Source organism: Oryzias latipes, chromosome 4, assembly GCF_002234675.1.
Source record: "Oryzias latipes chromosome 4, ASM223467v1".
Taxonomy (NCBI): domain Eukaryota; kingdom Metazoa; phylum Chordata; class Actinopteri; order Beloniformes; family Adrianichthyidae; genus Oryzias; species Oryzias latipes.
Genome location: NC_019862.2, coordinates 8,527,852 through 8,549,081, shown reverse-complemented (window position 1 = coordinate 8,549,081; position 21,230 = coordinate 8,527,852). Strand labels below are relative to the sequence as shown.

Genomic DNA, 21,230 nt, shown 5'->3' with positions numbered 1-21,230 from the left:
CAAACTTACATCATAAGTATATCAAACTACCACATCAAAATGTTCCTAGATTTCCAGCAGTTATGGAATAGAGCAGTTGCTACATAAAACACTTGAATTTCTAATTTGGCTTTAGTGCTGTGACAAATTTTGACAAAACCTAGTAGCTGTAAACATTTATTACATGCATGAGATGAAAGCTCTTTTGCATTGTAACTGTGAGGATTGATTGACAGAAAAAAAAGGTTGTATTTCAAAATTACAAAAATCAGGACTGCTAATAATGTAATATTTTTATTTCTCAACTGGTAGGAAGCTGGAAAGATGTAACAGGTCTCCACATTTTCATGGCAATATCAGTGGTGAAAAGGGAAATAACAGCAACAGGCAGGATCTTGGTATTGTCGATGGATGCCGGTAGTCAGGGAAATCATTGGAGCTTTAGTTGATCCCACAAAAGTGTGCCCAACTCCTCTTGATAAAACACAACCACAATTCTGCAATAGTAGTCCAAATCCTTAAGGTAATGTAGAGTTCGATAACTAATAATGTTGTTGGACAAAATAAAAGGTCAGACAGATCCTAAACCCTAAAAGGAATGTCAGAATGTCAGAAAAGGTTAGTCGGACAGCGAGGGGCAGGAACAGGTACGGAAGACTTTCTGTGGAGGAGCAGGAGTTTAATTAAACAGCAGAACATGTGTTTGATGCAACAAATACAGATTTTTGGCTGAAACCAGAGGAGAGGCTGAGGTCACCTTCATTGACTACTGTATATGAGAACTGGACTGAGTGACCCCTCCCCTTGAGCATTCCAAACAGGAATACCGCTGGCTCTAAGAAGCCAAAATGCCATAGGCTTCAATTGAGAAATAAACAGTTATTACTCAATCATTCTATCTGTCTGACTATCCATTTTCGCTCTGCTACCTTTTTTTTTTTTTAACACATAATCCTTTTTTATGATATTCTTTCTGTAGTGAAAGTTATTCAAGTTATAAGCTGACCAATCACATGCCTCAAAAAAAGCAGGTGGTGCCTGCAGGCCCTTGGTTGAACGATCGATCATTTCTCCTGAGCCCACCTTTAAGTGGTAGGGGTGTAGCCTTTCAGCAAGCTCACTCCTTATTGGCGAGACTGGTTCTGCCATAGAAATCGGCCAAGTTGGATTAGTCACTTTTTGACGTCGTCTGGCTCCAACATGGCTCCGTATCAGAAAAAAATGGCAACTGAATTGACTTAATTTTGTTGGAGCCAGAGGGAAGCCATTTTCCATGGCGACATTATCTCGGTCCAGTTCTCATATACAGTCAATGGTCGCAATTTTTTGTCAAATTCTCGTATTCTGTCATTTTTATGCATATACTGCCTAAATTCTGACACATTTCTACAGCATTTCAATCATTTAAGTGTGTTAAGTATGGCATTTAAGGTTATGTGGTGTCCATAATTTTTCTTCTAGAAACTACCTTCAGATTGTGATCCGGTAATGTATATATTACAGTTTGTATAAGTGTGAGAGAAACTTCAAATGCTGCCATAGGACTCTATAGCTCTGCTCTGTAGCCATAATGAGGGGATCTAGCGGCTGCTATGCAACATAAATGTCACATCCCAACATATTTTCTCATGAAAAGACACTGATACAGTTCCTGTATTGGATGTTTAAATGTTTTTTTCATCATTTTTCCACTCAAACTGTTTTCATTACACATTTCATACAAAAATTATCTGAATTTTGGCTCTTTTAGCTCCATTTTTGATCAGCTGATGTGTTAAAAATCATTCAGTAAAATTTGACTGAAATGTTTTCACTCCATGTTTGTCTGTCCATTGTCTATAACCTTCATGTTTTTCCACTTTCCCTTGATGAGTTGTAAAACAGGGTGGTTCCTCGCATGGACCGTTCCATGTAAGTCATCACTATCATGATAACAAATAACCACTCAACATTCCCCTTTCTCCTCTTGCCAATGCATGCCCAGCTAACTCTCCACACCTTCAAGATGGTCATGTGCTGGGCAGGTGTGGCCACTTGCTGCCCTTGCAGGAGAGGGCAAATGTTCTTTGTCCTGTTGATGTGGTGGTTTAAAGGGGTTAAAGCGACCCAGGTAAGACAGACAGAGCATAGTACGCTAACTGTCTCCAGACCGTAAGTAATGTCCTTTGTGATGCATATTTTTTTTGTAAATATAATATAAAGCATGCTCTCAATTGGAGTCTGAAAGTTTGTCTGAGAAACTATTTGGTTTTTCTAGATGCTGACTCAGAGGGCTGGTCCGCTGCTTTTGTAAAAAAATGGTTACAGACTGATTTTAGCCCCGCCTCCATTGCAAAGAAGATTTTTCCACTGGGATACTCTGAACAGTAAGTTATACAACTTGTCTGAAATGACCATCCACGAACTATAGAATTAAAAACACGTACATATCTTTGAAATACCATAGAGCATGTAAGCTTCTCCTTCTGGAGTCTACATTTTTTCTCTGCATTATTCCTTTTTTTTTTAATTGATGGATTGATGGATTGATTGATTGAAAGCGATTTCAGAAGACAAGAGATAAATAAAAATGTAAAAAATAATAGAAAAACATCAAATGTTTGTATTTTTATTTCATTTCATAGTTTGATAAATTCAAACAAAACCAACTTAGTGGCCTTGTGGAGAGTGTCCGGCCTCAAGATTGGAAGGTTTTGAATTCAAATCCACAGTTGAGTCATGTGCCTCCCTGGTTAACCGTCAGCATTAAGGGGTCAGAATGGGGGGTAAGACCACCAAATGGCTGGGTCTGCAGCTCACTGCTCCCCCATGGGATGGTGGAGAACAAATTTCCCATACCTATTGGGACTTTAACTTTAGACTCATAAAAGGAAAGAATGCTATCTTCCTGACAATATAATTGCTCTTAATCATAAGTAGAGATATTTGCACTTATACAGCACACACACGTCACGTTGAATCCATTCAATACGAGTAGAGTTTGAATGATTAACCATCTACGAATAGATGTCTCATTTTTTAACGTTTGTTTTACTGTTAATTTAATTGTTTCTCCAGTCCAGAGTACAGTTCTGAAGCAGAAGCCTTTGCATCGCAGCAGCATTTTCTTTATCTAGAAGAGGAAGAGGAGGAGATCTACATCTCAGAGCAGATGCAGGAAATAACTGATGGTATATAAACTTATGGGTTTATCGTGATCCAACAGACTGTAGGATGATCCATTGATTTTTCTTTTTTTCTTTTCAGCTCCTCCCTCCATCCAGGTACCCACTGAGGACCTGTGTGTGCAACCTGGGCAACCAGCGACATTTACAGCAATCGTGACAGGAAGACCTGCTCCAAAGATACAGTGGTTCAAGGTGGGAGAACTAATGCAAGTTTACCTGAGGGTTCAGATGATTTGTTTGTCTTCAGACTTTACACATGACTTATGTATTTTCTTTTCATGTGTGAACTATTGTTGGAATGTTGCTGGTTGTATTTGATTTAGTATTTTTGGAAAATACTTTAGAGCCAATGATGTATTTAGTGGAACTAATAAGTATCTGATCCCTTGCTGATATTTTAGGTTTGCCTGCAGGAATTAGTTGATGATCTTAACCCTTGTGCTATCTTGTGGGGTCCAGATGACTCCACTCTTACATTGACGTGTTATTCCTACCATGACACATGTGGATAAAGGTGGAGAGGATTTCATGGAATCCATGGACACCAGTGAAGATCACAAATCATTGAAGAAAAAAGGTCTTGTGGGGTCATCTGGACCCCACAAGGTAGCACAAGGGTTATGGCCGCTGCAGGACCCCAGTCACCATGAAAACCATTGTTCATACTTAACACCACAACGGTTTAACATCTCGCAGAACTCACAAAGTCCCCCTTCTTAAGATGGCACATGTGAAGTTTGCCAATGAACGTCTTCATGATTTAGAGAGTGATTGGGAAAAGGAGCTGTGGTCAGATGAGACCAACATGGAGGTCTTTGGTATTAACCAAACCCGTTGTGTTTGAAGGAAGAAAAATGCTCCATTTACCGTCAAATCCCGAGTGAGAACCTCCTTTGAGGCTTAAAATGGGCCATGGAAGGGTCTTCCAACAGGATAATAATCCAAAACGTACAACAAGGCCACCAAGGAATGACTGAGGAAGAAGCACATCAAGGTCATGCAGTGGCCCTACCAGTCTCTTGACCTTAATCCTATAGAAAACCTGTGGAGAGAGCTGAAGCTTAGAGTGGCTAGCTGACAGCCACTAAATCTTAATCCTAATTTGCAAAGAAAAGTGGACCAAAATTTCTCCTGATATGTGCAGAAACCTGCTTATCAACCACAAGAAATGTCGGACCTCTGTTCTCTCTATTAAGGGTTTTGCCACAAATTACTAAATCTTTCCAAAAAGACGGTTTCGATTTTTTCTCTTAATAAAATACCAATCCATTTATATGAATTTTTTAAAGCCAATTTATTGATTTTCTATCTCTTGCTGGTCAAATGAATTTATTTGATAACAGACAGTCCTTTTTTGTGGACAAATCTACAAAATATTCATCGGATCAAATAGTATTAATGCAATAATGATAAACTGCAATAAAATAATGGATCAAATACTCATTTCCTCCACTGTACACAAGTGCTGCCAAGTCCTTTTTTTTCTTATTGCAGGATGGAGGGGTGCTCATGGCGAATGAGAATGTAAAGATAGTGCAACACGGTGCTCGTTGCTCCCTGACCGTAGTGTGCAGTGAGGGTGAGGACAGTGGCATTTACACCTGTTACGCTCACAATGACTCTGGCCAGGCCTCCTGTGAAGCGCAGCTCACCGTTGAAGAGGGTAAGATTTCCGCTGGCTCCTCTTCCCTTTCAGTGATCACACACATCGGTGAACGGGAGATAAAAAGGGTGCGATGATGATCTTAATAACAGCACTTGATTTTTTTCTGTAGGTCCACTCGAGTCTCAGGAGAGAGAGGTGGAGCTGGGCAAAAGAAGAAAGCTTTTCTCCGTATATGATGTCCACGAGGAGATTGGAAGGTAAATACCATAGTCGCTTTCTTCATCTCGGAGCGGAGATCATCTCCAATGATTATGAAACTTTGTGTTTTGAAGGGGAACATTTGGGGTGGTGAAGCGTGTCATTCACAGACGGACAGGTGAAGTCTTTGCTGCCAAGTTTCTGCCTCTGCGGAGCAGCACTCGCACCAGAGCCTTTCAGGAGAGGGACTTGCTCTCCCGCCTGGCTCATCCCCGGATCGCCTGTCTGCTGGATTTCTTCTGCACTAGGCGCACGCTGGTCCTGATCTCAGAAATGTATCTGTCCATTTTTATATGACAGCACTGAACTGATCAAATCAATTTGTCCATATTTAAATACATTTAACATTGGTTGCAGGTGTTGCTCTCATGGACTCCTGGATCACTTGTTACTGCAAAGCTCTGTCTCAGAGAAAGAGGTACACTCACCTTTACACACAAATTATTTTCATGTTGTTGTGCAGCTTCTAAAATAAAGGTTTTCCAGATTCAGTCCTATATCCAACAAATTCTTGAAGGAGTTGGGCACATTCACAGCATGAACATTTTGCATCTTGACATTAAGGTGAGATATCTTTCATTTTAACCTTAATCAAATTATAACTTTGTGTTAACTTCTACATTTGTTCCCCATTTAGCCTGATAATATTTTAATGGTTTATCCTCCACGAGATGAGATCAAGATCTGCGACTTTGGCTTCTGCCAGGAAATAGACGCGTCCCGACACCAGTATAGTATGTTTGGCACACCGGAGTTTGTTGCACCTGAAATTGTTCACCAAGAACCTGTCACTGTGGCCTCTGATATCTGGTAAATTTATTGACAAATATTACAATTTCAATGCAAAAACAGTATTTTTCATCTCAGACATTTTTTTTTAGGGCTGTGGGTGTTGTAACATACCTGTGGTAAGTATATGTAACTTTGAAGATAATAATTTAATGTCACTAGTTAACTTAATACTTAATAATCTTGGTCCTCCCTCTGATAGTCTGGTGGGCCGATGCCCTTTTGTTGGAGACACTGACCGTGCAACGTTGCTGATGGTTGGGGAGGGAACTCTAAACTGGGACACTCCGGACGTTAACGGCAGAAGTTCTGAAGCCAAGAAGTTTCTTCGCATGCTCCTTCAACCAGATCCAGAGTAAGGCAGCAGCTATTAAGCTTTTACTAAAATTCTACTTCAAGTGACATTTAAATCTGAAAAAAGCTTTTTTCCTTGTGATTTTTGAGCAAAGAATCTTTTTTTAATGCGATTAATTATTTAGTGTGATTAATTAATTTATTTTGAATTAATTAATTTTAATTTGTGACATTGTAGCACAGTAAAAGATTAGATTACAACTAAAAAAGTGACTCTTACAGACTTCCAACCTTTACTTTTACACCAACAAGACCAAAACATCAGGCCCAAAGTGATCTAATTTAACACATAATTAAGTAGAAACAATTTTCTGAGCAATCCAGAAAATATTGACCACAAACTTTTTATTAATACCATAATATAAATGTTGACAAACCTTATTCCAGGTCACCGTTAGCCCTCCACGTACCCCAGTAATTTATGATAACTGACACCTCATCTGGCATTATCCCTTGGATATCACCCTAATTTGTCTGTAATAATTAAATGTGATTAATGTGATCATTTGAATCTATTTTGAATCTATCAAAAAAAAAAATTTCATTTATTCAAGTTTTGTAATCCAAGAGAAATTGGTTTTGTAAAGCTCAACTATAGGCGTGCTAATGAAAAATGAGCTAAATCTTACAAGTTTTGATGCAAAACTACATATCCAGAGTATTATTTACTGCCTGTTTCCTTTTTTCCTCCTAGACTTTAACATTTTTTTTTAAATGCACAGGAAGCGACCGTCTGCCATGGACTGTTTGAGCCATGAGTGGTTCCAGGTGAGATAAATGCTGCTCTGTCTCAGTTTTGCTCTGTTAAGCACAAATGCTTCATTATAATGCATTACCATTATCCCAGGATGAAAGTGCTGGAGAAGACACAGATAAAATTAACACGAGGAGTCTAAAAGTCTTCATCTCTAAACGGAAATGGCAGGTGAGCAGCCTTGAGGGCTGAACAACTTTCATGCGGTAAAAATGTTTTTTTTGACATGGACGTCACCGTGTCTCCTCAGCGTTCTTTGACGTGCATCGGTTCCGTTCTCACGCTCAGACCTCTTCCTGAGCTGCTGGATGCTCCTCTCAGAGAGACTTCTGTGACAGTTCCCAGAGATCCGCAGGCGCACAGCAGCACCTCCCTGAGCAGCGGCTCCTCGTCTGAATACGATGAAGCCGACTCTTGGGACTTCTTCCAGCACTGCAGCCAGACAGAGGAAGAGGTGGAAACAGACGAGGAGTTTGATCCTATGGCGGAGAGGGCACAAATTCCAGAGCCATTTTCTAAATACCACTTTGGTGGGGAGGACGATGAAGGCACACTTGGGGAGGAAGAGGATGAGGAGATGTTGGAAAGGAGGAGTGGAATGGAGCGAAGTATCAGCAGACAGTCATTTGCTTCTTCAACAACAACAGATCAAGGAACCCCTCAAAGAGAGCGTCGCTTCAGCAAAGACAGCAATCCCTCCCTTTATCTTTCTGAAGGGGACGAGGGTTCGGGCAGTGATGGAGGACGCATTCCGCGAGGGAGCCTAATCTGCAGCACCTTTTACAACACCTCCCAACAACTTTCACCCATGTCTGCCAGACACATGACGCTAAGGGACAAATTCCAGGCAAAGAAGCAGGAGAGAGGCCGGAAGCCCCTCAGGAGGAGCTTCTCAGGTCGCCTCAATGAGCCTCTCATCGAATATGTGGAGGACGAAACAGAAACGGGTCGTGCTCAAAGGCGGGGATCCGTCCAGCCCGCCATGCAGAAGTCCTGCTCCTTTGACAGTGGAGTGAGCCTTGCCCATGTTAATCTACCACCTCACAGAAGGAGTCGGTCTCTGGATGAATATTCACGAAGATCTCCCTCGTCACCAATTCACGTCAGGAGAAGTGATGAAGAGGGGACTCAGAGCATGAAGGAGGACTTCACAGATTCTGACGCGGCAGGGAGATCCCTGCCATCTGTGGTGCACTCTCAGCGAGCATCAAGAAGGAGAGGTTCTGTCACTCCGGGACAAAGGAGTCAGACTCTGAGTGGATCATCTCCAGCCTCAGATGTCATTGCTGGAGGCAGAATGGGGTCCAGACTGGAGCAGGCTCAGACAGAGGAAGAAGCTTTCACTGGCTCCCAAGGCTCTCTGGCGGAGTCATTCATTCTGGCGCATGGCGGCTCCGAGTCCTCAAGCCGACTGGGCTCATTTGAGAAGCTGAGTCATGGCCACCTGAGAGAAAACTACAGATCCGGGGAGAGTGATGGATATGATGAACAGGCCGAGCTCCTCCTTCCACCGCCTCCAAGCTCATTTCATCGAGTAACACCCAGAAACTCAGTGCCTAAAGCACCACCGCGTAATCGCACACGCTCTAACCCTAATCTATCTAACAGCAGGGGTCAATCTGGGACACCAAGCCCAAGTCCCAGCCTCTGCTCTCTACAGACTCCAGACAGACCTCCAAGAGCCCGGGACAGAAAAGACGGCCTTCAGAGACATGCTTCTGCTCCAGCCCTTGAAGCTCCACCGCCTTCAGGAAAGTCCCCAAAACTGGGAATCCTCAAGTTTTTCCGCAGGCAGTCCTGGACCGGTCATTCCTACTCCCAGCTGGATAACACAGAGTTAGGCCCCACACTTGGAGAAATCATGAAACCTGACACCCCCACTATGTCTTTGAGGAAGAAGATGAAAGCCTCAGCATCCAGCCTCACCAAACTGTTTTCAAAGTCGTCTAGTAAGGAGGATTTGAGTAAAGGAGGTACGTTATTTCTAGAAAAGGTTCACTGTATTGAGCTGTTTTGTTTGACTTGTTCGTTCTTCTGTAAGGACCCATAGTGAAAGGATCTGATCTGATCCCACCTGAAAGAGACAGCAGAAGTTCCCTGGACAAGAAAAGTTCAAAGATGTTTGCATCTTTTAAAATTCCATCATTTAAGAAAGCACAAGGTAAGAAAAAGATGTTCTGTTTTGGTCGTTCATTTGTAGCTATTGCCCAGTGTTCTTCACTGTCTCTCAACGTTTGCATGAGCCAGTTCGTCCCAACAAGCCCGAGGTGCTGCAGTTACACAGAGGTGGGGTTCTGCTGGTGTGGAGGCCCGTTCGGTCCAGCGATCCCGTCAGTTACTGCGTGCAGTACTGCACAGACGGTGAGTTCACAGGCAGCCTCCACGTGGTCGGTTTTGTTTAAAAACAAGCTTCCAGGTTTTCTTCAAATTCATAGAAATCATTTTATCACATATTTATTTATAATTGATAATGCCATTAAGTAAGTGTCTCAATAAAAAGGAAAAATCTTCTTTTTTTGGACTATATTTCAGTCAAATTTAGATTACCAGCACTTAATTTCAAGTTTTGGTTTGACCTGATCATTAAAAGTGTCGACATTCTAAAGACATTTATTGTTCCAACTATCCATAAAAAAAAAAAATACTTTCCTCAAATCAAGTACAGATTAATAGATATATAACACATTAAACTAAATTCTTAGGGGTAATTATTAATGATAAAATCAGTTGAAAACCTCATAAGTAAAGCCAAATACGACCTTCATATTTTTTTTAACTCTGATATCTCCACATTTTCAATAATTTAGCACATATAAACTATTCATCCTTTGCAAACACTACAAAAAAGGGTTTTGGCTAATGACTGAAAGCACCCGTCCCCCTATTTATTAGATCTAGAATACTGAAATTATGTGACTTCATAGCATTCGAGACGGTTCAGTTATGGTGTGGGCTAACTATTAAAAACATATGCAGCCCGCCACACTGGAATACATGATATCGATGAGGTGGATTACTAAATCACTCCACCATCTGCTTGGCATGGTCTTTTGTTTAAATTTTAGAACTCTTTGTGGCCCACAAGTCAAAAGGTTTGTCCACCCCTCCATCTTATGTCACATTACTATGTGACATAAGATACAACTTGCTTCCTTTTCACTTGCAAAAAACTTTTTTTGAATTAGGAGGAGGGTGAATAAAGAGGGGCATTGAGCTTTAAAATGATTAAACTTGGAACAGTGTTAAAAAGATTTTGTGGAATGATCTACATTCATAGGTATGTTGTCATGTCCTTTTTATATCTAGGGGAGATTTAGAAGATTATAACATCAAAGCTCTATAAAAAGTAACAAATTTATTTACAAAAAAAATTCAGGTGAAGCAAAAAGGCGTCAGGGTGAACCAAAATAAACTGAAATCAGAAATCTTACCAGCAAAAGAAAAGGGGAAAAAAAGGCAAACACTAATCTCCCTGGACTAATGTGTACTAATCACCCCTTCACTAAACTATTATAAGTCACACTGAACAAAAACTATACAGAGTGGGCCTCTAAACAAAGACAACACACTAAAGCACAAGTCTGCTCAAGTCAGGTCAAAGTCAGATAGAGAAGAAAGCCAAGCTGCACTGAAGACCTGGAGGTCCTCATGGTGCTATGTTGAAGGCTGTCTCCACCAGCCTTGTGGTTAGAGTGTCCACCCAGTGACTGGAAGGTCCTGGGTTCAAACTCAGGCTGAGTCATAGCAAAGACTTCAAAAATGCCTCCCTGCTTGACACTCAGCATGAGCCATCTTTGAGCTCACCGGTCAAAGATCCACACTTGGATAGAAATAAATTGCACAATACACAGAATAAAAAAGAAAAAAACAAAACTAAATACGGCCACAATAGTAACAATGTCCAAACACCAGTCTGTTAAACATCAACTCAAAGCACTATGAGGTCTTTAATATAGGATCAGGTTATACCATGTAAGGCTTATAGGTTAGCAGGAGGATTTTAAACTTGATTCTAGAATCAACTGGGAGCCAGTGAAGTGAAACCAACACAGGAGTGATGTGATCTCTTCTGCTAGTTCCAGCTAACAATCTAGCTGCTGCATTCTGAACAAGCTGGAGACTTCTTTAGGAGCTCTTAGGACACGCTGCTAACAAGGAGTTACAGTAATCCAGCCTCGACGTAACAAATGCATGGATGAGTTTTTCAGCATCACTTTTAGAAAGTATATTTCTGATCTTAACTATATTCCGCAGGTGAAAAAAGGCAGTTCTACACGCCTGAGATATGTGAGCCTTAAATGATAAATCTTGGTCAAATAAAATCCCAAGGTTTCTAACTGTGGAATTGGAGGCTATACTTATACCATCCAGGGAGACTATCTGAGCAGACAGAGCATCTCTGAGGCTTTTAAGACCTTGTATAATGATCTCGGGGGTTTTTTCTGGGTTCAGGAGGCGGTAATTAATTGTCATCCAGGTCTTGATGTCACTGATGCAGGCATTCAGTTTCTCTATATGGTCATTCTGGTCAGGTTTAATACTTAAACACAACTGTGTATCATCTGCACACCAGTGAAACTTAATGCTGTGTTTCCTGATTATGTTTCCTAAGGGTAGCATATAAAGCATAAACAGGATGGGTTCTAAAACGGAGCCCTGTGGGACTCCGTAGTTAACTTGAGTGTAATGACAGGACTGTCCATGTACATTAACACACTGGTAACTATCGGATAAATAGGATTTAAACGACAGGAGGGCAGATCCTCTGATCCCTATATCATGGTCTAATCTATGGAGTAAAATACTGTGGTCGATAGTGTCAAAGGCTGCACTGACGTCTAACAGGACCAGAATAGAAAGTAGTCCCTTTTCTGAGGCCAATTACAAGTCATTAGAGACTCTAGTGCAGTGTCAGTGCTGTGGTGGGGTCTGAACCCCGACTGAAAGTCTTCAAAGTGGCTGTTGTCCTGTAGGTGGCGGTAAAGCTGCTTAACTACAACTCTTTCCAGGATTTTAGAAATAAAGGGGAGGTTTGATGTTGGTCTATAGTTGGCCAAGTTGTTCGGATCTAAACTGGGCTTTTTCAGAAGAGGCTTAACAACTGCATATTTAAAAGACTGTGGCACACAACCTGTTTCCAGAGAGGTATTTATTATCAACTTAAAAAGATTGACTGGATTATTATTGGGTGTATTTGTTTATCTGTTTTATTATGTATAAAGTTGCTAAAAAAAAAAGGTGTGTACTTAGCATTCATTAATTTGTTTGGTAATAGTAAATTCTTTTTTTGTGTGATGTGAACCTTCAGGTGGGGAATGGACAATCCTGGCTGATCAGGTGACCGACAGCTGCTATGCAGTAAAGGACTTACCCAGAGGGGCTTCTTATGTGTTCAGGGTGGGGTGCATCACCAAAACAGCATCAGGACCTTTCAGTGAGGCATCATCCCCTGTCGTCATGGCGACTCACCCTGAAGGTCAGAGTGTTTGTGCGTTCAGTGTGAGTGATTTTGCTCCTTGAAATGATCTAGGCTCTTTTTAACTTTTGTGGCTTTCCTTACAGTCACAGAACAAGATGTAAACTTACGTTTCAGTAACCGGCAGATTAACGCATTTTTGTTGTTGCTTTGCAGAGGTCCTCATTCCTCTCGTTCAGATTGAATCACTTGAGTCAAAGGTCACCGTAGGAGAAGGTCAGACGTCAAAGAAGAGCTACAGCTTCCTGTCTGAGATCAACAGGTATTTCTAACTTTTGCTTGTGGACAACACTGTGGTCGAGCCATTTCCCCATCAAACTCACCCCCTTCCTGCTTTTGCGCCCCCCAGGGGTCGTTTCAGTGTACTCACCTTGTGCAGGGACGCTGAAACCAGCCACGTGTTTGCTGCTAAGATCACGTCTTACCAGTCAGAGCAAAGACAGCTGGTTTTACGGGAATACCAGCTGTTGAGGAGACTCCATCACTCTCACCTTGTTCAGCTACAGGATGCCCTCATTGCCCCGTCCCATGTGGTTTTGGTGGAAGAGCTGTGTCCTGGCAAGGAGCTGCTCCACAGTCTGGCTGCCAGGTAAGCCAAGTGCCTCTTCGTCAACAGGTCAAATAGGAGCTCAAAGCTCAAAGCTATTTTTATCTGAAAACAATAAATCCAGATTAGGAATTCAAAAAAAGTGTTCCATGTTAACAATTCTCTTCAATAAAGTCAGTTTGAAAAATCAAACCAAATATATATATTTTTGATGCTGTTTTTACAAAGACCTGAGTTAAATTCCTTGATTCACATGTTTCCTCAGAGATCTGTATGCGGAGACCCATGTCACAGAGTTGCTGGTTCAGATCCTCAGTGCAGTCGACTACCTTCACAGCCGGCGGGTCGTCCACCTGGACCTGAAATCTGACAACATGCTGGTGGACGACTGCAACCACCTGAAGATTGTGGACTTTGGCTCCGCCCAGTGCTTCGTACCCGGACAGCCCCTTCACATCGAGCACATCCACGGCATCTCCGACAGCAAAGGTGAACATGTGCTTCTCTTTTCACTTCCTGCTTTGTGGTTTAATGCTTCGATAGTTGTAGATTTTCCTAATTTATTAAAATGTCATGGCCTTCCAACAGACTGCCGCAGAAAAGGTATACTTTCATTCAGGGAAGATGGATTGATGGGTGGAAATAACTCGACTAAACTTCATCCAGATGATCCTGGCTCCCATAACCTAACACGCACAAGTTCATTTACAATCTTTTTCATTTTAACCTTATTCCAAATGCAGATTATTACACGTGCAAGTAATGTAGGATTGCACAGGAAAAATAAAACCTGTAATAATCATGTTTTTTTTTTTTTTGTCAGTCTATATTGTTCTTCCTAAAGCTCCTGAAATCCTGGAGGGTCAGGGTGTGGGTCCTGAGACAGATGTGTGGGCTATTGGAGTTCTGTCGTTCATCATGTAAGCATGGAGACACTCGACTGTTCAGAATCATAACGCGGATCAGAACCATGACAGATGTCTCAGGTTTTTCTTTTTCCTCTTGTTGGACTTTTTGCAATAATCAACAACATTTCAGGAAAATGGATATAAATACATTTGGGAGCCATAAATACAGCGAGCGAACACCACAAGGGGAAGAAAAATAGATGTTGACATTACTAATTTGGCGAGATAAGATTGTTAAAAGAAAATAAAATGAAAGAATAATTACATGAATGTAAAATAATATAGAATTTGGGGTCGTTAGATAAGAATTCATGAGAGCATTTTGGGTTATTTCCTAAATTTGATGTTGAATTAAAAAATGTATTAACACAAAGTTAGACTTTGTCTTGTTTTAATCCAGGATTCCATTCGCTTTAGTGAATTTATGCCGTTTGCACCGCAGGCTGAGCGCTGACAGCCCGTTTGAGGCAGACCACAGCTGGGAGCAGGACAAACATATCAAGAAAGGGAAGATCCAGTTTGGATGCTGCTACCCGGGTCTTTCCGAGGGAGCCTTAACCTTCATGAAGAGCAGCCTGAACAACAAACCCTGGTGAGTAAACTTTAGTAGCGGTGTGCATTTGTTTGAAGAGCAGACCTGATTTCCCCAACGGAATGTTTTGTAGGGGAAGACCCACTGCCGCAGAGTGTCTCCAGAACCCGTGGCTGCGGGCCCATCGGGCCACGCACAGAGCCAGGTACTCCAAAGTGTGTTTCTCCACAGACAAACTCAAAGCTTACCTCGAGCAGAAGGAGGAGAAACGAGATCAGGTGCGCACAAAGATTCACATCCCCCTCCGCTTGTAGAACAACAACGCCAGACGTGAAAAGTTTCTCCTCAACTGTGTTCTCCTGAAACATCTGAAAATCTGTTTTTCGTGTCTCTTATTTCAAAATGGGTCTTAAGAAGTTTCCTGAGCATTGGAAGAGAGTTTGTTTGCATTTTTTATGCTTTGATTTAAAAGAAAAATATCAGGGATGAAGCTTTGCTGAAATTCAGGCTGCACAGCAACGCATGAGGCTTCAGACAGTGACGCAGTACTTTAATGCAAAAATCTGAAAAGTATGCATGTTTTCTTTTCTTTGAAGAGAAATATAGTTAAACATTTTTAAACTTTGCATGACCTGTCATTTATTTTAAAACAATAGAAACTTGGAGGTTTTCTTCAATTCTTTAAAGCTTTTGTGGGTGAATCGCCCATCCCTGTACACCCAAAAAGGAAAAATAAATATTTATTAAAAGTCTCAGAAATGTGCTGTTGTTCTTAAATCCTTTATTTGTGTTTACACACACAGCTGTGGTACTTAAGATACTCTGACATTTAGTAGATAGAGTAAATAACAAATGTATTGATAGAATCATAATACAGATAATACAAAGTCTTTGGTAGTTCTGTTTATTTTGGTTTGATCAATAACAGTAGAACCATTTTCTGGAGACTGGAGGTGATCATGTGTGCATCACGCTTGCGTTTGGCAGTTTGAGCCTACCAGGGTGATAAATGATCATCATAAATAGGTGTCAGTATTTAGTTCTAAAACTTACACAAAATCTGTTTATCAGTTTCAACCTGGAGTTGTCCCTTGTCCTCTGATTAATTATGAAATGCACAGAAGAGTACAAAAAACATGCATTTCTCCAGGCAGCAGCAGAGTTTTTTTTTCTTTTTTTTGCTCATGGATGGAAGTTTTTTGTTTCACATGACATCATGGGCATAGTTTCCTTTTTTACTTTGCATCCTGGACCTTTTGGATTTCCTGTAAGGAAAGATAACAAGCACGTCAAATATTTGAAAAGTGGAGGGGAATAAAAGTGAAAAGTTATGGCTTTTTCTGATTTACTTCGTTGAGGATGTCTTTGAGCTCCTCGTAGGCCCTCTCCAGATCGTCGTTGATGATGACAACGTCAAACACTCCGGGTTCTTTACCTGAAAAAGGCAAAACTCAGGCAGTTTGTATGATTGCTGTAGTGGAGGGTGGTGTTCAAGAACCAGTGGATAGAAACTGACTGAGCTCCATGTCGATGCGCGCGGCCTCCAGACGTTTCTGCAGACTGTCCTCCGTTTCTGTCTGCCTGTCTCTCAGGCGTTGCTCCTGAAGATAGAAGAACATGACATCACCCAAAATGTCACTGATTCTCTATAAAACAGTGAAGCCTTGTAATTTACACTCAGCAGCCAGTTTATCAGGATCACCTATTCAGCTACTCATTAATGCCAGCGTCTAATCAGCCAATCAGATGGCAGCAACTCAATGCATCTAGGCATGTAGACATGGTCAAGAGGATCTGCTGCAGTTCAAACTGAGCATCAGAGTGAGGCAGAAAGGTGATTGACTTGATTGTGGCATAGTTGCTGGTGCCAGACGAACTGAGTATTTCAGAAACTGCTGATCTACTGGGATTTTCACCCACAACCATCTCTAGGGTTTACAGAGAATGGTCAGAAAAAAGCTAGAAACAGGAAACTGAGGCTACCGTTCATACAGGCACACCAAAACTGGACAATGCAATATTGGAAAAACATTGTGAGTCTCCATTTCTGCTGGCACATTCAGATGGTAGGGTCAGAATTCTACGACATGAAAGCATGGATTCATCCTGCCCTGGATCAACGGTTTAGGTTGGTGGTGGTAGTGTAATGGTGTGGGGGATCTCATCTTGGCATGCTTTGGACCCCTTAGTACCAATTGAGCATGGTGACACATGCCAAGGCCTTCCTGAGTATTGTTGCTGACCATGTCCACCATTTTTATACACTTTTCCAGATGCTTACAGTGTGTATCTATTGTTCATTCACTCCTTATTCATGATTGATGATGTTAACTACTGATGTAGCCAGCCCTGGGACAGACTGACAGGCGTGGCTGCCAGGACGTTTTTCTTCAAATAAACACACACTGTAACTGACCTTCACCAGGACAGTCATCTGCATTCAGTGGAATCCTTTTGAATGCATTTAGGCATTTAGGCACTTCCTCCTTGCCTCCAGTGTGTAGGCAGGGAGGAAGTGTCTTGCCCAAGGACACCACAACAGTTGGTTTGGGTGAGCGGGAAACAAACCACCGACCCTGAGGACAACATCCACCCTAATCACGATCAATATTTTACCTTTGGGATGTGGTGGAATGGGAGATTGGCATCATGGATGTTCAGCCGACAAATTTGCAGCAACTGGGTGATGCTATCATGTCAATAAGGACCAAACTCTGGGAGGAATGTTTCTATTGCCTTGTGGAATTTATGCCACCAAGGATTAAGGTGGTTCTGAAGGGAAAAGGGGGTCCAATCTGGTACTAGCAAGGTGTTACTAATAAAGTGGGTGGTGAGTGTAATAACTGATGAAAACAATCAAATCATAAGTCAGGACATTTATTAACAATCAAAGATTTTTGCTACATTCCAACACAGAAACATTTCTATCATAAAGAATAAGGAAAAACAACAGTAAATATGTTAATCTAAATTCAGTATTTACCAGAATCTCAATGGATGGAGGCTGAATGGAGATATAGATGGGGTTCAGGTCAGTCTCTTTGATTCTCCTCACCCCCTGGATGTCCACATCCAGGATGCAGATCAGATTCTTGGCCCTGACGTCTTCCACGGCGGCTTTACTACAAAACAATTGGGTTTCTCAACAACCAAGTCTCATGGGTGTTTAAGGAGGTACTATGTTTTTAATCACGTTTCATTTCTAACACAGAGTAACTCAGGTGGGATTGCTGCATTGATCCATGCCGCTCAGACTCAGTGGGAAAGTGTTATCTCCAGAATCAGAGGGAGAGATTAAATGTGACACAGAAGGTACTAAGCTGCCGAGTTGCTCTTTTTGACTTAAGGGGTAAAGCTCCATCTGTCACCAGATCATTAGATATCCTCTTGATCCTTGTTATGAAGCTCAAGGGCAATTTGCTTAAGCCATGAATCTTATTACATTTTGCATCAGGCTTTACCAGAACCGCTGTTTTCTCTGAGGGTGTTTCTCTCTTTTTTTTTTTTTTTTCCTCCAAAGCAACAATTGAAATCTAAAGAAAAAAGGTAAATCTTTTTACCTTGTCCCATACATGTTTCCGGAAAACTCTGCATTTTCAATAAACTCTCCATTATCGATGCCCTCCTGCATGACCTCCCTCGTTGTGAAGTGGTAGTCTGTGAAATGAAATGAGTCATTTATTTAACTCTCCAAAGCAGAGATATGGGTCAGGTAAATGGTGTTGTATTAAGAGTAACTTAATAAAAATAGAAAAAATGAAAAACTAGTGTGGAAATAGAAATCATGACTGCTCATTTAGTTAAATATCTTCCTGTCAGAGATCATGCCTGTTTCTGTTTCATCCCAAGTTGCTGCATTTGCAAAAACAATCTGTGGTAAAATACTTTTACTTCTAGTCTTATATTGCATTAGTTTCCATTGCAGAAACACATTTTTCTGTCCATACCGGCTCTATCGGTCTAAGTCCTCCAAACATCAAAGCCTACAAAGATCTAAAACACCAGAGTTTCAAAAGTGAACATGTTACTACGCCTGCTGCTAATCATTATCATGACAACATGATTCACAACTGCGCTGTAAACAAGCAGATAACAAGCACAACACGTTTTCAACCAGCACTCACAGAAAAAAAACTTCCTATGACCCAAAGTGACCAGGATTCACTTCTCGTTACTAAAATGGCTGGAAGGATTTTTGTAGTGAAAAGTTAAAAATTTGTTTTTTTACACAGAAAAATTGAAATTTAGCAGCAATGATGGGACAGGGATCCTGTAAATAGGAAAACACGTTGATTTTTTAAAGCCTAAATGAAAGGTGATTACAAATCTTTACAGATTTTTTCTTCGGGACAATGCAAAATTCATCCTCTTAGAGGGGATAATGGAGATGGGAATCACTAAAGAGGCATCACAGGGGGCTATTTTCAAAAGCTTTTTACTCCAAAGTGTAAACTGTCTAATCCTGACTCATCATTTTAAACTGCATTTCTAACACCACAACTTTGCTCATTTTACGTTCACATTTATCAAGTGACAGCATGCCAGGATGATGAAAGTAACCCCCATCCCTCTGCCGTAAAAAAACTGTGATAGGGAATCACAGTGAGATCACCTTTATCTGTGGTTTCTGATTCATTTGGACACGAAAATGAGGTTTCTAAGTCGTCAGAGGAAAAGATGGCTGCTACAGGAAGTAAAGTAGCCCCCAGAAGCATGGGGAGCTTGTTCAGCCCTATGGAGAAAGCAAAACAGGCACAGAAAGCTGTTCATCTCTTTACCAAACAAAACCACTTGTGCAGTTCACTTGGGAGTAAGAAGAGTCGTGGAGATTCTGAGGACTGGGAAGGTGGGGAAGCCAGGGAAATGTAGTAGAAACATATGATCTAATTGGAGAGATATATGTGTTAAAAACTGCAGGTTTGACTGCAAAAAGCCTGCTGAATGGTGGTGAGAAAACAGTTTTCAGGTGGTGAAACATCAATTATTTCTTCAGTACCTTTTCCATCTTCCTCTCCCGGTCGAGGGTTTCTTGTTGTGTCTATGGAAAAGATTTGAACATTATAAAACAGGCAACGGGAAAGCTGATCTAGTTTATTGTAGAGTTTTCTTTTGTGCAGCAAGTCTTGCCATGGATGCTGATGAGTGATAACCCTAAAAACATACGTGAGACGCTAAATCCGAAGACTCCCTCGTGATCCTTCATCAGCTTCTTCAGGAGAGTGCTCTTCCCTGCTCCAGAAGGGCCACTCAGCACCACCGGCCTCGGTCCTGACATCCTTTCACACAGATGGGGACCAAGACCATTAAGAATCAGCCCAGTAACAACTCTCCAATCAGGTGCTGAACGCTTTTTTTTTTTTTTTCTGTAAACTGTCAGGTATCCTGTTAGCCACCCAAAACTCACCCAAGCTAATCTTTTGATCTGCTTCTCTGCCACAGCACACTCAAAATAATAAAGTTTTTATCTCTCTAAACGATCCTTTGACACTGAACGTTTTACCTTAATTAAACTGTTAAACAACGTCCCACTTATTGACTTGTCAGACAGCCGGAGGTCCTGAGGTTAATGTTGAAGCTGAGCGTTAATGAAGTCATGATGGGTCAGTCAGGAGGATTAATGGGATCTGGCCTCGGCGGCTGGCGAACAGGGTGCAGGACAGGTGACCCATTTACCTGCTGCACCACAGAGAGGATGTTGACTCTCCAGAGTTTATATCACTTACCTAAAAACCAAGGAGCCACACCTGTTCGACATCTTATAAAAATGGTGTCATTCACCTTTATTTTGCAACATTTGAATTTTTTAGCTTATGATTTAATAAACTATGCTTAAGTTCCGTTTCCAATAGCCTAATTTGACGACTAAAATGTTACGTAGGGGATTAAAGGAGCAGTTTTTACTTTTGCATACAAAAATAAATCTCTCTTTTTCATAATGTATTTCAAATCGTAACCCTTGTGCTATCCTAGGCAACATTGGGAGTGGGGTCATCTAGACCCACTAGACAGTGCTCTGAACCTTCTTTCTTCAATGATTTGTGATCTTCACTGGTGTCCATGGATTACATGAAATCTTTCCACCTTTATCCACCTTTGTCATGGTAGGGAGAACACGTCAAAGTAAGGGTGGGGTCATCTAAGATAGCACAAGGGTTAAACATTCTAAATTACATCAAGTACAATATTTTAAAATAACAACAGCTTTTTCCTTATCTTTCAGTTTGATTTCTGGCTAAGAAAGATATTAAAACCATGGTCTTACTTTTCTTGTTTTTATGTTGCGCCAAAACTGTGCAGAAGTTCACAAACAGGTGGTTCTTCAGTCAGCCTTCCTAATGGATTGTGTGAGCTTCATCTGTGTGTGTGATACGGATTCTCCCAGCCAGCTGACTGTCAGTCTGCATTACCACCACCTCCCTTCAGCTCACAGACCAATCACACATAGGCACGCTAAGGGTAAATCAACCCAGAATGTATTTATTAAAGAGTGTTTTTTATTTCGTTTCAGTTGATTTTTTTGATTTCCTTCAAGAATATTAAATTTAAAGTCAACTAAAGTGTTGCCTGCAACCTTTATGTCTAAACAGTCTGTTAGTCAGAGAGTAGTTTAGATTTCTACATTTTGAAAACGATTTCTCATTCATAGCTATACATGCAGTTCAAAAGCTAAATTTGGTACACGAGATTCAAATTGTGCTTTTTAAAAGTTTTTTTTCTGTGTAAGTGCATGTTGATCTTTTAGCTCCGCCCACCCCCAAAGAGTCAAAAAACAGCTATTTTGAGTCTGGTGCCTTTTAAAGAGATGAAATACAAAGACGTCTGCTTGGAATAGCATGGTTTAGTGTCCGTCACCTTAAGAT

At 41.1% G+C, this 21,230-nt stretch overlaps 2 protein-coding genes across 6 annotated transcripts in view; one reads left to right on the top strand and one right to left on the bottom strand.

The window, feature by feature from the left end:
• Positions 1 to 15,122, top strand: part of LOC101169188 (obscurin) — a 55,990-nt gene extending 40,868 nt beyond the window's left edge. For 2 of the 4 annotated variants that reach the window (XM_020702273.2, XM_020702272.2), the window contains exons 57-80: positions 2,237 to 2,345; positions 3,037 to 3,149; positions 3,226 to 3,338; positions 4,641 to 4,809; positions 4,922 to 5,009; positions 5,085 to 5,285; positions 5,368 to 5,428; positions 5,497 to 5,574; positions 5,648 to 5,820; positions 5,892 to 5,918; positions 6,002 to 6,154; positions 6,876 to 6,921; positions 7,001 to 7,078; positions 7,158 to 8,880; positions 8,949 to 9,068; positions 9,155 to 9,268; positions 12,216 to 12,383; positions 12,540 to 12,645; positions 12,733 to 12,972; positions 13,196 to 13,419; positions 13,519 to 13,629; positions 13,754 to 13,850; positions 14,281 to 14,430; positions 14,504 to 15,122. In XM_020702273.2, the coding sequence (XP_020557932.1) occupies positions 2,237 to 2,345; positions 3,037 to 3,149; positions 3,226 to 3,338; positions 4,641 to 4,809; positions 4,922 to 5,009; positions 5,085 to 5,285; positions 5,368 to 5,428; positions 5,497 to 5,574; positions 5,648 to 5,820; positions 5,892 to 5,918; positions 6,002 to 6,154; positions 6,876 to 6,921; positions 7,001 to 7,078; positions 7,158 to 8,880; positions 8,949 to 9,068; positions 9,155 to 9,268; positions 12,216 to 12,383; positions 12,540 to 12,645; positions 12,733 to 12,972; positions 13,196 to 13,419; positions 13,519 to 13,629; positions 13,754 to 13,850; positions 14,281 to 14,430; positions 14,504 to 14,684 (4,643 nt within the window). In that variant the 3' untranslated portion in view covers positions 14,685 to 15,122. The remainder of the gene's footprint in view (positions 1 to 2,236; positions 2,346 to 3,036; positions 3,150 to 3,225; positions 3,339 to 4,640; positions 4,810 to 4,921; positions 5,010 to 5,084; positions 5,286 to 5,367; positions 5,429 to 5,496; positions 5,575 to 5,647; positions 5,821 to 5,891; positions 5,919 to 6,001; positions 6,155 to 6,875; positions 6,922 to 7,000; positions 7,079 to 7,157; positions 8,881 to 8,948; positions 9,069 to 9,154; positions 9,269 to 12,215; positions 12,384 to 12,539; positions 12,646 to 12,732; positions 12,973 to 13,195; positions 13,420 to 13,518; positions 13,630 to 13,753; positions 13,851 to 14,280; positions 14,431 to 14,503) is intronic. The other 2 variants (XM_020702274.2, XM_020702275.2) reach the window with 2 other exon arrangements.
• A 9-nt stretch (positions 15,123 to 15,131) lies between these two features.
• LOC101155672 (guanylate kinase-like) lies at positions 15,132 to 20,747 on the bottom strand. 2 transcript variants are annotated; one of them, XM_004067717.4, is made up of 9 exons: positions 20,633 to 20,747; positions 19,534 to 19,646; positions 19,367 to 19,408; positions 18,983 to 19,102; positions 17,931 to 18,027; positions 17,354 to 17,492; positions 15,887 to 15,971; positions 15,720 to 15,805; positions 15,132 to 15,635 (listed from the first exon to the last, which is right to left on the bottom strand). In XM_004067717.4, exons 2-9 carry the CDS (start codon positions 19,643 to 19,645, stop codon positions 15,606 to 15,608), a joined length of 711 nt encoding a protein of 236 aa, XP_004067765.1. In that variant the 5' UTR covers position 19,646; positions 20,633 to 20,747; the 3' UTR covers positions 15,132 to 15,605. The 2 variants fall into 2 exon arrangements, with proteins under 2 accessions (XP_004067765.1, XP_011472161.1); XM_011473859.3 differs by lacking the exon at positions 18,983 to 19,102 and having other exon boundaries at positions 20,633 to 20,745.
• Positions 20,748 to 21,230: the final 483 nt, after the last annotated feature.